The 12,554-nt window shown below is 50.9% G+C and overlaps 1 protein-coding gene across 2 annotated transcripts; it reads right to left on the bottom strand.

Moving 5' to 3' along the window:
- Positions 1 to 7,748: 7,748 nt before the first annotated feature.
- Positions 7,749 to 11,050, bottom strand: HAND1 (heart and neural crest derivatives expressed 1). 2 transcript variants are annotated; one of them, XM_033180695.1, is made up of 2 exons: positions 10,224 to 11,050; positions 7,749 to 8,691 (listed from the first exon to the last, which is right to left on the bottom strand). In XM_033180695.1, the coding sequence occupies exons 1-2, from the start codon at positions 10,764 to 10,766 to the stop codon at positions 8,587 to 8,589; spliced, it is 648 nt and encodes a 215-aa protein (XP_033036586.1). In that variant the 5' UTR covers positions 10,767 to 11,050; the 3' UTR covers positions 7,749 to 8,586. The 2 variants fall into 2 exon arrangements, with proteins under 2 accessions (XP_033036586.1, XP_033036585.1); XM_033180694.1 differs by having other exon boundaries at positions 7,749 to 8,688; positions 10,224 to 10,970.
- Positions 11,051 to 12,554: the final 1,504 nt, after the last annotated feature.

The following is a 12,554-nucleotide window of genomic DNA, read 5'->3' on the forward strand; positions in this document are numbered from 1 at the left end:
GCTAGTTTTCAGATGGGAAAACTGCAGCTTGGAGAAGCCAAGTGACTTACCCAGGGTCTCACAGTGAACTGGGATTTGAGCCTATGTCAATCTGACTCCCTCATGCACCATGCAACCTACACCACAGAGAGAAGTGGAATATTGACCATGCTGGGGAGATGGAAGAGTGGTAAAAGCTGTTGGAAGAACTCAGGATCCCAGCAACCTGGGTTATTTAGTGCAGGGAGAAACTGCCCTCTGTGTTCCATTAGCCCCATGTAGTAGTGGCAGAAATATTTTGAGTTACTAAGAGAGAATTGTGTTTTGTTCAGTGGCTTCTATTCAAAGGAACAGGAAGAAAAAAAAAAAATGTGTGGTGCATTTCAGACTTCACATAGTAAGGAAACACAGATCCTTGTCCCTAAGGCACATTTAGGGAAGAAGGCCTCAGAGATCTTGGGTTGCAAAACCCCAACGTCCCTCAGGAGTTAGGCTTACACCCAGGACTCCTGGTTTTGTGAACTTGCTGAGTTCCTTCTCTACGCCCCTGAATTGCCAGAGGAAGTTAAAGAAAGGGAGTTCTGGGGCTCTGGGCTCGCCTTGCACGGAACAGTCTGGGATCCTGTTGGTTTCTCCGCACTGAGAGTGCAGAAGAGGAAGTACGGCCACCAGGTGGCGCCCTCCCCTCAATCGGTGGCAGCCTCAGGCCACAGGGGAGGGCCCTGAGAGTATTTTCTGTCCCTCATAGAGATGCTGTATTTGGTGAACACTTTGATTCACACCGTTGTAAAAATCCTAGAGAGTCCATGCAGAAAGGAACTTAGATCTGGTCCCCCTTCTTTGTTTTACAGAGTCCAGATGGGGCAAGGAAGTATCGAAGGCCACACAGTAAACTGAACCCCCTTCTCTTGGCTTCTGGGGCTAGTGCTTTTCCTGCTACACTAGCTGTTCTTGCACTTCTAGCCACACCTCCCACGCCCCACCGTCGGATGGCCTGAGCTCTACCCGCAGCCAAGAGCCCGGTCTCAGGGGGCCCTGAAGAGCCACGCTGCCTTCCCCTTTCCTGCCATACTCTGTGGTTTCCAAAGCAGGCCCAGCAGCTCAACCTCAACCACAACAGCAGCAAGAACAACAGCTCGTGTTTACCACCTGCCTACTCCAGGCCAGGCTAAGAGCTTCCCAGATCCTCAGAACGCTTTTGGACGCTACTCTGCCTTCCTTTTTTTTTTTTTTTTTTTTGAAACGGAGTCTTGCTCTGTAGCCCAGGCTGGAGTGCAGTGACGCGATCTCGGCTCGCTGCAACCTGTGCCTCCCAGGTTCAAGCAATTCTCCTGCCTCAGCCTCTCCAGTAGCTGGGAATACAGACTCACACCCCCATGCCTAGCTAATTTTTGTATTTTTTTAGTAGAGACGGGGTTTCCCCATGTTGGCCAAGCTGTTCTCCAACTCCTGACCTTGTGATCTGCCTGCCTTGGTCTCCCAAAGTGCTGGGGTTACAGGCGTGAGTCACTGCACCCCGCCTCTGCCTTCCCTTTTACAGAAGAGAGCTCTGGGGCTCAGAAAGGTTAAAAAACCTGCCCAATGCCATGCAACTCATTTCACCAACTCACCTAGTTTTGAGTACAGACCTGGACGACCAGTCTAGACCTCTCTGTTGACCTTGGCTCGGCCTATGTTTTCTGTTTCAAAACACTTTCTTTTTTTTTTTTTTTTTGAGACGGAGTCTCACTCTGTCACCCAGGCTGGAGTGCAGTGGCGCTTTCTCAGCTCATTGCAACCTCCACCTCCCAGGTTCAAGCAATTCTCCCGCCTCAGCCTCCCAAGTAGCTGAGATTACAGGCATGTACCCACATGCCCAGCTAATTTTTGTAATTTTCGTAGAGATGGGATTTCGCCATGTTGGTCAGGCTTGTCTCAAACTCCTAACTCAGGTGATCCACCCACCTGGGCCTCCCAAAGTCCTGGGATTACAGGCGTGAGCCACCATACCCAGCCTTCAAAACACTTTCAAAGACTTTTTCCTGCTTCAGCTTGACAAGAGTTCTGTTGCGGGGAGGAAAGATATTGTTAGCCTATTTTAGAGATTAGAAAACTGGGGCACAAGGAGATGACTGGACCAAGGTCACCTGACTCATAGTAGAGTTGGAACTAGAACTGGGTGGGACGCTCCAAAAGGCACTCCACATCTTGCTGCCCAGCGACAGCCCCCCTACTGTTTCTGGGAGCCATGGAACTCAGGAGAGGGCAGGTTTTCGAGTCGAATGCGTCTGGGTCTGCAGCCTGCCCTGCCACTTAATAGTTATGTGCCTGGGCCAGGCACGGTGGCGCTCACCTATAATCCCAGCACTTTGGGAGGCTAAGGTGGGAGGATCACTTGAGGTCAGGCATTCGAGACCATCTGGCCAACATGCTGAAACCCCATCTCTACTAAAAATACAAAAAGTTAACCAGGTGTTGTGGTGAGCACCTGTAATCCCAGCTACTTGGGAGGCTGAGGCAGGAGTATGGCTTGAACCTGGGAGGCGGAGGTTGCAGTGAGCCGAGATTGCACCACTGCACTCTAGCCTGAGCAAAAAGCAAAACTCTGTCTCAAAAAAAAAAAAAAAAAAAGTCCTTGTCTTGAAGGTTTAGTATGAAAAAAAGAATGTAAAATGTCTTACTAATAATTTTTATATGGATTCATGTTGAAATTCTATTTTGGATATATTAAGTTAAACAAAATGTATTATTAAAAATAATTTCACCTGTTTCTCTTCATGTTTTTATTGTGGCTCCTAGAAAATGTTTAATTACCTATGTGACTCACATTTGCAGCTTGCATGATAGTTGTACTGTACTGTGCTGCCTAAAACAGTTTCAGAAATTCAATGGCTACATGCTGCCTACCCGCTGGGTTACCTTAGTGATGTGGACTATAAGGGCTTTGAAGCAGGAATCCTCTCACTGGGTGTGTGTCCTTGAGAAAGTCACTGAAATCTTCTACATCTGTTGGAAATATGCCCTACGTCTCCAAAGCCAGCAAACAAACCAAAAGAAACCCTCAGTGCCTCACAAGAATGTTATGAGGATTAAATAAAACAATAAAAATAGCTCTACCATAGGCAACACGCTAAGTGCTTCGCATGCCTTATCTCTTTCCATCCTCACAGACCCCAGGAAGTTGGGGCAATGATTGCTCTCATTTTGTAGATAAGAAAACTGAGGTTGAGAGATGTTCAGTAACTTGTGAAGAAAACTGAGGTTGGGAAATGTTCAGTAAGTTGTGCAGGGACTCCTGGCCCCTGTATTGTTCTGTTCCCTGCACTAGAAGTAGAAGGTATTAAATAAACGAAGAGAAAAGAAGAGCACAACTTCTCTGAGACACTGGGCAAGTCCCTCTCCTTTGTAAGCCTCAGTTTCTCCTTCTGCAAATGAGGGACATGCTTGGATGATGGGTAAAGACCTTTGAGGTCTCAGTATTATGGGGTGCATTCACACTTCAGTGAACATAAGCCTTTCAGGACTCCTCTAAAGTCCGATGCCTTCCATTGTCCATTTTGTGGGGATAAATGTGCATTTCTGTTTGTTTTAATAACATTTGTAGGAGCTTTATATAGTGTCTACGTCTGCTTACATTAGACGCTGTGTATTATAGTTAAGAGTCTTTCACGATTTCCCATATAAACCTAGTTTTTTATGAGTTTGGGAGAGCTCAGCTGTAAAAACTCTCTCAGCTGAAAAAATTTTGTTTCTAACAAATTGGGTTTAAATCAGGAAGCTGGTTTCAGACACTTTAGAACGTGCATATTTTTTCTCCTTAGTCACTCTTCATTTAAAAATGAGACTGGCTGATTTCTTAGTTTCGTTTCTTTTGTGAAGATTTAGCAAAACTATAAGCTTAACCACTGGTTGCATAGACAGAAGGTATCCAGTGCCTTTTCCATAAGAACCCTGGGTTTGAGGCGCACCTTCTAATCGGGGCTCAGCCTTTGACTGGTTGTGTGACCCTGAGCTGGTCACATCAGCTCTCTTGGGTTTGCCTTTCCCACATCGGTCCGTTGGGAACATCATTCCTGCCTTGACTGTCTTCCAGATTATGGGGAGGAAAGTGTGCTTATAAAAGTGGAAGTACTCGGGTAAGGTAAATGTGCCATGCAAACACCAGAGGCTACTGCAAAGAATAACATGCTGCATTCTTCACCGGGAGAGAGTAGATTCCTGAAATCAGAATGCTGCAGACAGGAAAGCACCTTGGAGCCTACCCTCTTCCTCATTTTCTAGATGGGATCCACTCAGAGCCCTGACAGGGGAAGAGAGTTCCAGGAGAATGCTGGAATTAGAATCCCAGATCCTTTCACATAACTCCTTCCTCCGTTTTTTCTCTACCTTACTTTGGAGACTAAGAAAGATCAGACTGAGAGAAACTGTATTTGGGCACATACGTATGTACACACACACACACACACACACATACCCCTGGAGGTGCTCCGAGACACAGGGGAAAACAGGTCTCTGGAGGCAATCATGCTTGCACTTTGATACAAGTCCTGTCTGCCATCCATGTGACCTTGGACAAAATCCACCTCTCTGAGCCTCAGCTGCCTCAGTATTGACCTCACAGAACCCTGCAAGGCTTATATGAAATAATGCATGCTAAGAATTTAAATAATTTTCTTTATAAATGTTAGCTGTTATTGTTTCATTCATCAATAGACTTTAAATGTAAGAAAAAAGACTATTTGCTGTGTACAAGGAATAATAAACTCTTCAAGACAAATATTTTCTGTTGTATGTTAATTGATCGTTATTAGGATCTTTCCATTATATTTATGCCCACAGTGCCCAGCACATGGTGGGCACACAATAAATGTATGTTAAATAAATGGTGTATTGAAAGTATGCTGGTAACAGAACAAATTAGAAGGAAATCGCAGCTTAATTTTTATTGCAAAAGTAATACTTATTCATTATAAGACATTTAAGAAAAATATGGCTAAGCAAGAGGAAAAGTTAGTTACCCTTATTCCCACAAGTCAGAGGTAAAGGTGTGAAGGTTTTGATGTATATTCTTCCAGTTTTTTTCCACGAATAATATTTATTTGTTTTTACAAGAAAAGGGTCACAATGCACAGTGTTTGGTGTAATGTGGGAGGAGGTTTTCTCATTTTAATATATCATGAGCAATTTCCATGTCAATTCTCACATTTTTTCTAATGGTTGAGTAGTAACCCACTGTACTGATGGCTTTATTGAACCAGTTCTGTAATTATAGGACATCAGGTTCTTTCCTGTGTCTCATTCTTTAATAGAATAGTCCTATAGTTAACGTTTTGTAACATCAATATTTCCTTGCAGTAAACTCCTGGAATTTACTTTTAAGTTGGTAACCATTCCATTTTTCCCATTTTTTAAAAAAGATGTATTTAATTCAAAAATAATAAATAATGACCTTGCTTCTTCCACAGCTGATTGAGGCGTCTGACAAGCCTCGTTCAAACCTGGGCAGAGAAGAAGAAAGCGAACGTCAGGCTCTAAAGATGTTTTCAAAGAAGGGAGGGCCAAGGAGGGGTGGGAGCCTGGAGAGCCAGGGTGGCAGCTAGAAGGGCTGGACCCCTAGTCTGCAGACCCTCAGCACAGAATGGTCTGTGAAACCTGGGGCGGCTCTGAGCCGTTGTCTGGGCTCGGCTTTTCCAGCTGTGCCGTGGGAGCTGGGGATGTGGCCTGGGCGTGGGAGGCCGTTGGAGTCAGGCATGGAGAGAGTGGGGCACTATCCAGTGACCCTCTTAATGGGTGCCAGCTCCGTCTCAGCTCCCAGGTTCAGGCACTGGACGTTTCTGAGGCTGAGTTTAGGGCTCCAAGACTCTCTTCCCAAAGAGGGTTTGGGGCCAGCCGGATTGGGTTTTCTGAAGAGGCCTGGTTATGCCAGACTTGACTTTGGTGGCCGCCGGCGGGTCCCCCTCGGCACCCCCTCTTCTTTCCCCGGCTATAAGAAAGCAAGACCAGGATGCGCATTCTTCCCGTGCCTAGGATACTTCACGGTGCTAAAAATAGTCCTGGGAGCTGGGACCTGTGTATAGCCAGAGGTTTGTGTGTGAGCGAAGTTGGAGTCCTGGGTTCGAATCTAGATAAGCTTCCCTCCGTGCTGTGGGGCTTGGATCGGCTCGCTCCCCGAGTGTGTTTCTCCATAAACGCCGGAATTTCTAAACGGACTCCCAGAAAGCAACGGAAAGAAAGAAGGTAAAGAAAAGAGAAACACAAGAAAAAGAAAGAAACTGATTTTTCTCTCTGCTCCTCCCCAGGGGCTCTGGGGCCTAGGGCCGGGTACTGAGGCCGAGGAAGGGGTGCGTCGGACGGGCTCATTACCGCCAAGTGTTGCCCTAGTTAAATCGCGGGCCTGTTTGATCTGGCGGCGGGTGGCGAGAGGGAAAAAAGAAAAAAGTAGGGGGGCGAGAGCAGAGAGAGAAGCTCACACCTCCCCCACTGTTTCCTAGCGCCCATAAAACACCTTTTATTAACTCCTTCGCGTCCGGAAAGGCCCGCGTGGCCTCTCAGCCCCTGCTACGGTGTTTACAGCCAAGACTAATGGGGTCCCATATTCACCCCGACGCTGGGACAAGGCGCCTGGGGCACGCCTGGTGCCCTGCGAGGCTCTGCCCCGGAGCTGCCTGAGGTCGCCTTTCTTGTTCCCAAGCCGTGCACTCAGGCTCCAGATGCGCAGAGCGAAAGTTCCAAGAGAGCGGCACGGGTGTCCCCTCCTCCTTCGCAGTGAGCGCCACAGACCCGCAGGCGCTGCAGAGCGTGCGCTCCCTCGGGCAACCATGGGAGCTGTTGGGAGACAAAGAAGTGCTTAGCGCAGTGCCCAGCACGCAGTTGCACGTAAACCAAAGTATTTGTACATTATTATTCCTGGAAGTATAAACGACTGCGTTTGCCCTCCCCAGTTTAGCCCAATACGCATCCAAGACTCATGGCAAATGCACTGAATTTATACCCACCACACCTAGCCATGGGTGCATATGTGAGGACACAAAGACTGGCTCTCCTGCACAAGTGCCGGAAAGAGCACGCATACACACATACCCCACATCCCTTTGCACAAATCCATGCGCTCTCACAACCTTTGGTTGAGTGCTTTGTTGCTAAAGAGAAACCTAAATATCTCAATTTAACATATAAGCACCCACAGGCTTATTTTACTCAGGTATAAAATAATAATAGCTGTTGTGACTTGTCAAGTCCTTACTGTGTGATTGGAGCTGTACTAAGCAGACCCTTGTTGGCCCCTGCACAGCCTCAGGCTCCGTATGAGTTGCTGCACTGTCACATGTACGTCTATGTGTTAAGAATTTCACATACATGAACGTATTCCCGACCAACACCCCCTCTCCTGAGCTACCCTGTCCCAGTGATAGGATTCATCTGTGTGTGCTAGGCCCCCTTCCCTCCCAACAACCCCTCCAAACCACTGTTTGCAGACACCAGTGTGCTTACTAACCTCCGGACAAGCACCAATACCCACCCACAAAAACCCCAGCCCAGGCCCTCTGAGATTAATTCGTTTCCGTTTTTGTTCTTCCCGGTTCTCGTAAGTTATCCCCACCTCCCGTTCTAGTCTAAAGATAACTTTGCTCTTTGTTCTTGAAATACACTCTATCTGCCCGCTTCCCTTGGTTTCAAGTTTGGTTTTGTATTTATAGAAAGAAGATGAGCAGGAACAGAAAGCTTTCCACCTAGTAGAAACCATGGGAGTCGGCGACGGACCCCGGCTGAGACATGACACAGGCTTCAGATGATTTCAGAAAATGTTTTATTAGTCAAGAGCATAGATACTGCTTTGGCAAAGGGAGGGGGGCTGTGAGTGGTCACACAGACTTGAGGTAGAAAAGGGTTGGGGATGGCAGGATGAACAAACACCTGAGCACAACAGGCATGGTAGGTAGTTTAAATACATAAAAACTTTCCAACACAGGGATAAGCTTTTATTTAGATAGAAACAAAAAGAAAGTAAAAGAAGGAAGAAAAGAGAGAGACAGAGAAAGAGAGAAAGTGTTTCCCTTGGAACTAAACAGGAAGTGCAGCGACAAAAAGAAAAATAAAATAAAACCACCACGATTCGAAGAAGAACAAAGGGCAGCCTTTCACCTTCCTGCATCTGGTTCTGTTTCTCAGGCAGAAAAGAATTGATTCCTTATTGCATTTTAATTAGAGAATAGGGTGTCAAGGCGGATCGTTTGGAGGGACAAGAAAGAAAGAGCCAGATAGGGAAAGGGGATGGGGCTGAGGTTCTAAATTCGCCCCAAAAGGGTGGAAGAGTGCGTCTTTGCGCCCTTAGGTTGGGCAGTCCCTCCTTCCTGCATGGTGTGGCCAAGAGCCGCCCTCGGTTGGGCGGGGGGTGGATATATATATATTTCTCTTTCTCTTAATGTATTTTTAAAAATTCAAAGGACATTGCACGTGCGATCCAAGTGTGTGATTGCAGCCGACGATCTGCCGGCGCTCAGCAGAAGCTCCGCGGGATGCGCAGCACCAGCCGCCGGAGCCCAGAGCCTGGCGTTCGCCGCTGCCTTCCTCTCCTCCCGGGGCTCCAGGAGTGGCTGGCCTGGCCAGGTCCTCGGCGCGGGCCTCGGCTCACTGGTTTAACTCCAGCGCCCAGACTTGCTGCGGCCAGCCGGTGCGTCCTTTAATCCTCTTCTCGCCTGGGCCCAGGGCAGGAGGAAAACCTTCGTGCTGCTGCTGCCAAAGGACACACACAAGAAAAGAGGCGGGAGAGACAGGTTTTAATTTTTCTGCTCCGATCGCCCGGCATGGGGTATGCTGGGGAGGAGGGGATGGTGTCGGGAGCAGTAACTGGGAGTCTTTAAATAAGTGACGGATTTCTGTTTGCGAAATAGGCAAACAGGCTCCTAAATTTGCCTTTATGCGCGGAGTTCCTGGGACCTGGGATGGGCTGGGCAGCTTCGGGAGGTTTGGTAAGGAAAATGTTCTGCGCGTGGTGAAACTGACGCGCGTTGGTTTGGCTTTAGGACACCTAAGGGAGATCGCAGGGGATTGGAAGGGAGGGGTGGAAATCCACGATTCTCCAGCTCTCGTTGCCCCCCACACACTTCCGCCAGCCTCCCAACCTGGTTTAAACATCAGATGCAGGCTTGCGGCTCCCTAAGCCCGAGCTGGGAGCCTTAGATACCGAGGCAAAAGAGCGGGGAGTCGGCTGGCCTAGCGTCCTCCTTCCGGCTCTTTCAGCAGGAACCAAGCGGTGCTACTTGATGGAGGCGGCGACGCGTGGGGGCCGGGATCCGCCCAATAACAACTTCTTTCGAGGCGCCGCCCGGCCTGCACCATCCCCAGTCCGGGACAGCCGTTCAGAGACTCTATGCCTATCTGTCTTTCCCCCCGTCCCCAGATGAGCTTTCCTCGGTTTCCCACAGACCCCGCAGGTTAAATAAAACCCGGTGGGGCGCTTCAGCTGGCTCCACTCCGCTGCGGCCCTGAGCGCCCCAACCTAGAGAAACTGATTGGCCAGCCTGAAAATCCAGCGCTCAGACGCCCCCAGCCCGGGACAGCCAGACCGAGTGCCAGGAAGTGTCGCCCTAACTGGAGAGGATCAAGAAGGCCAAGACGAGACTGCGATCTCCAAAGCTAAAAGAAGTGGCTCTTATTTACATGCAAAGCCACTGAAGTGGTACTCAGAACCAGTCCACGGGGAGTGGAACGCGCCCAGGACTGAGTAGAATACCCGATCTGTTTTACCTCAGCTCCACCCCGGACTCCTCAGATAGGTGCTCTTCATGCCGCGACCCACTCTGGGCCCTCAGTTTCCCTATTTGTACAATGATGGAAGTAGACTAGCCGGTCCAGCAAAGGCCCTTTGAAAACAGGAACCGAGTCCAGGCACATAAATTCAAACTCAAAGTAAAGAACTCTAATACATATTCTTAGCCTGGCTTCCAGGAGAGCCCAGGAATGAATTAGGACTTCTCCAAATTGGAAGCAAAATCTGTGGTGTGTGCATTTTTGGAGGGTCCGAGGCTCCAAACAGATTATTCACTCAGTATTACAAACACTATCCCGTATTACAAATGAATTCTATGACGAATCTGCCTCCCTCCATGCACAGGATCGCACACTGTGACCAAACATCTCAGTACTCTTCCCAGCCTTTCCAAATCGGACACACGACAACACAGCCTCCTTCGACTGCCTGCATGGCCTGAAGGTGCTCACCGCGCTTCCACCCTTGGCTGGAGCGTGCAAGCCACAGGACTCACCAGATCCCTTTTCCGCTTGCTCTCACGGCCGCCATCCGCCTTCTTGAGTTCAGCCTTGAAGGCCTCGGGATCGCCAGACTGCGCATCTTTGGCCAGCACGTCCATCAGGTAGGCGATGTAGCTGGTGGCCAGGCGCAGAGTCTTGATCTTGGAGAGCTTGGTGTCGGCCGGCACGTTGGGAATGCACTCGCGCAGTTCCGCGAATGCGCTGTTAATGCTCTCCGTGCGTCTCCGCTCCTTCTTGGGTCCTGATCCTTTCCGCCGGCCCAGGCGGCCGCCAAGCGCCTCCAGCCGCCCAGGGCTCTGCCCAGGCCTGGCGTCAGGACCGTAGGCGCCGGCGGCTGCAGCGGCCGCGGGCGGTGGCCCGCCCGCAGGGAAGTCCGGGGCAGCGTCAGCCGGGCTCAGCAGCCAGCTCTGGAAGTAGGGCCGTTCCTGATGACAGCGCGAGGCCGGACCGAAGAGGAAGGGCTCGTGGAGCATGGGGTGCGCAGGGTGCGGGTGGTGATGGTGGTGATGGTGTGCGTAGCTGCCCACGAGGTTCATGTTGGAGCGGCTACTGGCCTGCGCCGCCAGCCCTATTAACGTCGCTCCATGCGCCCCAGAGACTGCTGGGGGCCACCTGTGGGCTCTGGAGCCCCGCAATACTGGGCGCCGGCTTTGCGAGAGTCTGGGCAAGGCTGAAAATGAGAGCGCAGCCCACCGTCTTCTTGCCGGTTTCCGTCGCGGGCGAGGACACAGATGCCCGAAGACCTGTTTAACCCTTCTGCAGACTCCCCTGCAGATCTGGCTTATATAAGACCGCGGCTTTGATGTCAACCTCTCCCGGGAGCCAATGGCAGGGGGGTGGGGATAAGGAAAAGGGGGGGTGGCTGTCCCAGGTTTTACACTCAGCCCGCGCCACTCTAGTCCGCCAGCAGGGACCGGCCCCGCCTCTGCCCCTCCCACTCAGCTCCCGGCTCGGCTGGGGGGCGGGCGGCTGGGGGTGTTGAGGGGGCGGACAGGGGGAATACGTACTTGAGGCACAGGCTTGCCAACGCCCTGGACTGTTGCTACCACCCCCTCCCCACGGATCCAAGGAAAGGAATCTAGAATCACCAAGCGAAAAGAAAGCCTACACCTACAGCCCGTCTTTTGATTTTACAGATAAGGAAACTGAGGCTCAGAGAAAGAAAGGTTCTTGTTTCTAGACCATCTAGAAGTCTACATAGGAATTCCAGCAGTTCCCAGTCCCGAGCTCCAACTGCTCTGCTCGGCTTCAGAGCTAGAAGATGAGAGGGCGCAGCTGAAGTCAGGATAGGCCCCTAAGGTTGTTCCTAACACCTTCCAGCCCTCCACCCCCACCCCCACCCCTTAGTCATCGGCCCTTTCTGGAGATACTGGGAGCCGCTTGTGCACGGGTTCGTTACCAGCCCGCCAATTCTGACCCAGCCGCAGGCAGACGGGCACGCGGCTACTGAACAGCGAAGAAGCCTTTCGGAGGCAGGGGTAGGGGTGGGGCGGGAAGGAGGAGGCGGACTCCAAGTCCACGGGCATCCACCGGTTTGTTCCCTGCTGGAGGGCCTGGGATCCACTCCGGCCTCCTGGGTGCCTGATCCATTCCGAAGGCCAGCCTGGCTGGCGCAGAGAAGTCCACCTTTGGCCCGGGACATCTGGCCAGCAGGTCTCCTCTGGTCTGTCTGCGGGACTCACATCGAGACTTGGGAGCGCGGCTACGTCGGGCCGCTCTACCCAGATCATCACTCCTTAGGAATCTTTGATTCTTTAAAGACATAGGCCCCGAAGCTCACACCGCGAGACAGCAGCATTCGGCGGTCGACACACGGAGAGGGAACCGCTACTGCACAGAACCGCGCGGCTCGCACAGGCAAACGCGACGTCCGGCATCTCTCGTGCATACGCGCAGAGGCACGGCCCGGCTGCACGACCCTCCGAGATTTCACCTCGGGGGTAGGACCATTCCCTGCCAGCCGGACTCTCTCCACTGGGGGCTTTCCCCAGGCTGGCGTTGGAATCTGGGAATCCCGGGATGACGACGCTTCAGGCTGGGGACTCTCGGTCTTGCCTCCCGCTGTGGTTCCTTTCTTGGCTGATGTCCACCAACTTGGGTCCCTCGTTCTCTTAGCCTTTCTCAGCTCAACACCCCTCCCTCAGTGTGGTAGAGGGTGTGTGCCTCTTTCCAAAGCAAAGTCGAGAGGAGGGGGAAAGGAGAAGTTTATGTGAGTGCTCTTTTTAGAAGGCAAATCATTCACCCATTCATTCAACAATTATTTATTGATGCCTACTTTGCGCCTATAAATAGTTAATAGTCCAAAGGCAGAGGGAGAAAGGCCC

Source organism: Trachypithecus francoisi, unplaced genomic scaffold (assembly GCF_009764315.1).
Source record: "Trachypithecus francoisi isolate TF-2019V2 unplaced genomic scaffold, Tfra_2.0 Lachesis_group2, whole genome shotgun sequence".
Classification (NCBI taxonomy): domain Eukaryota; kingdom Metazoa; phylum Chordata; class Mammalia; order Primates; family Cercopithecidae; genus Trachypithecus; species Trachypithecus francoisi.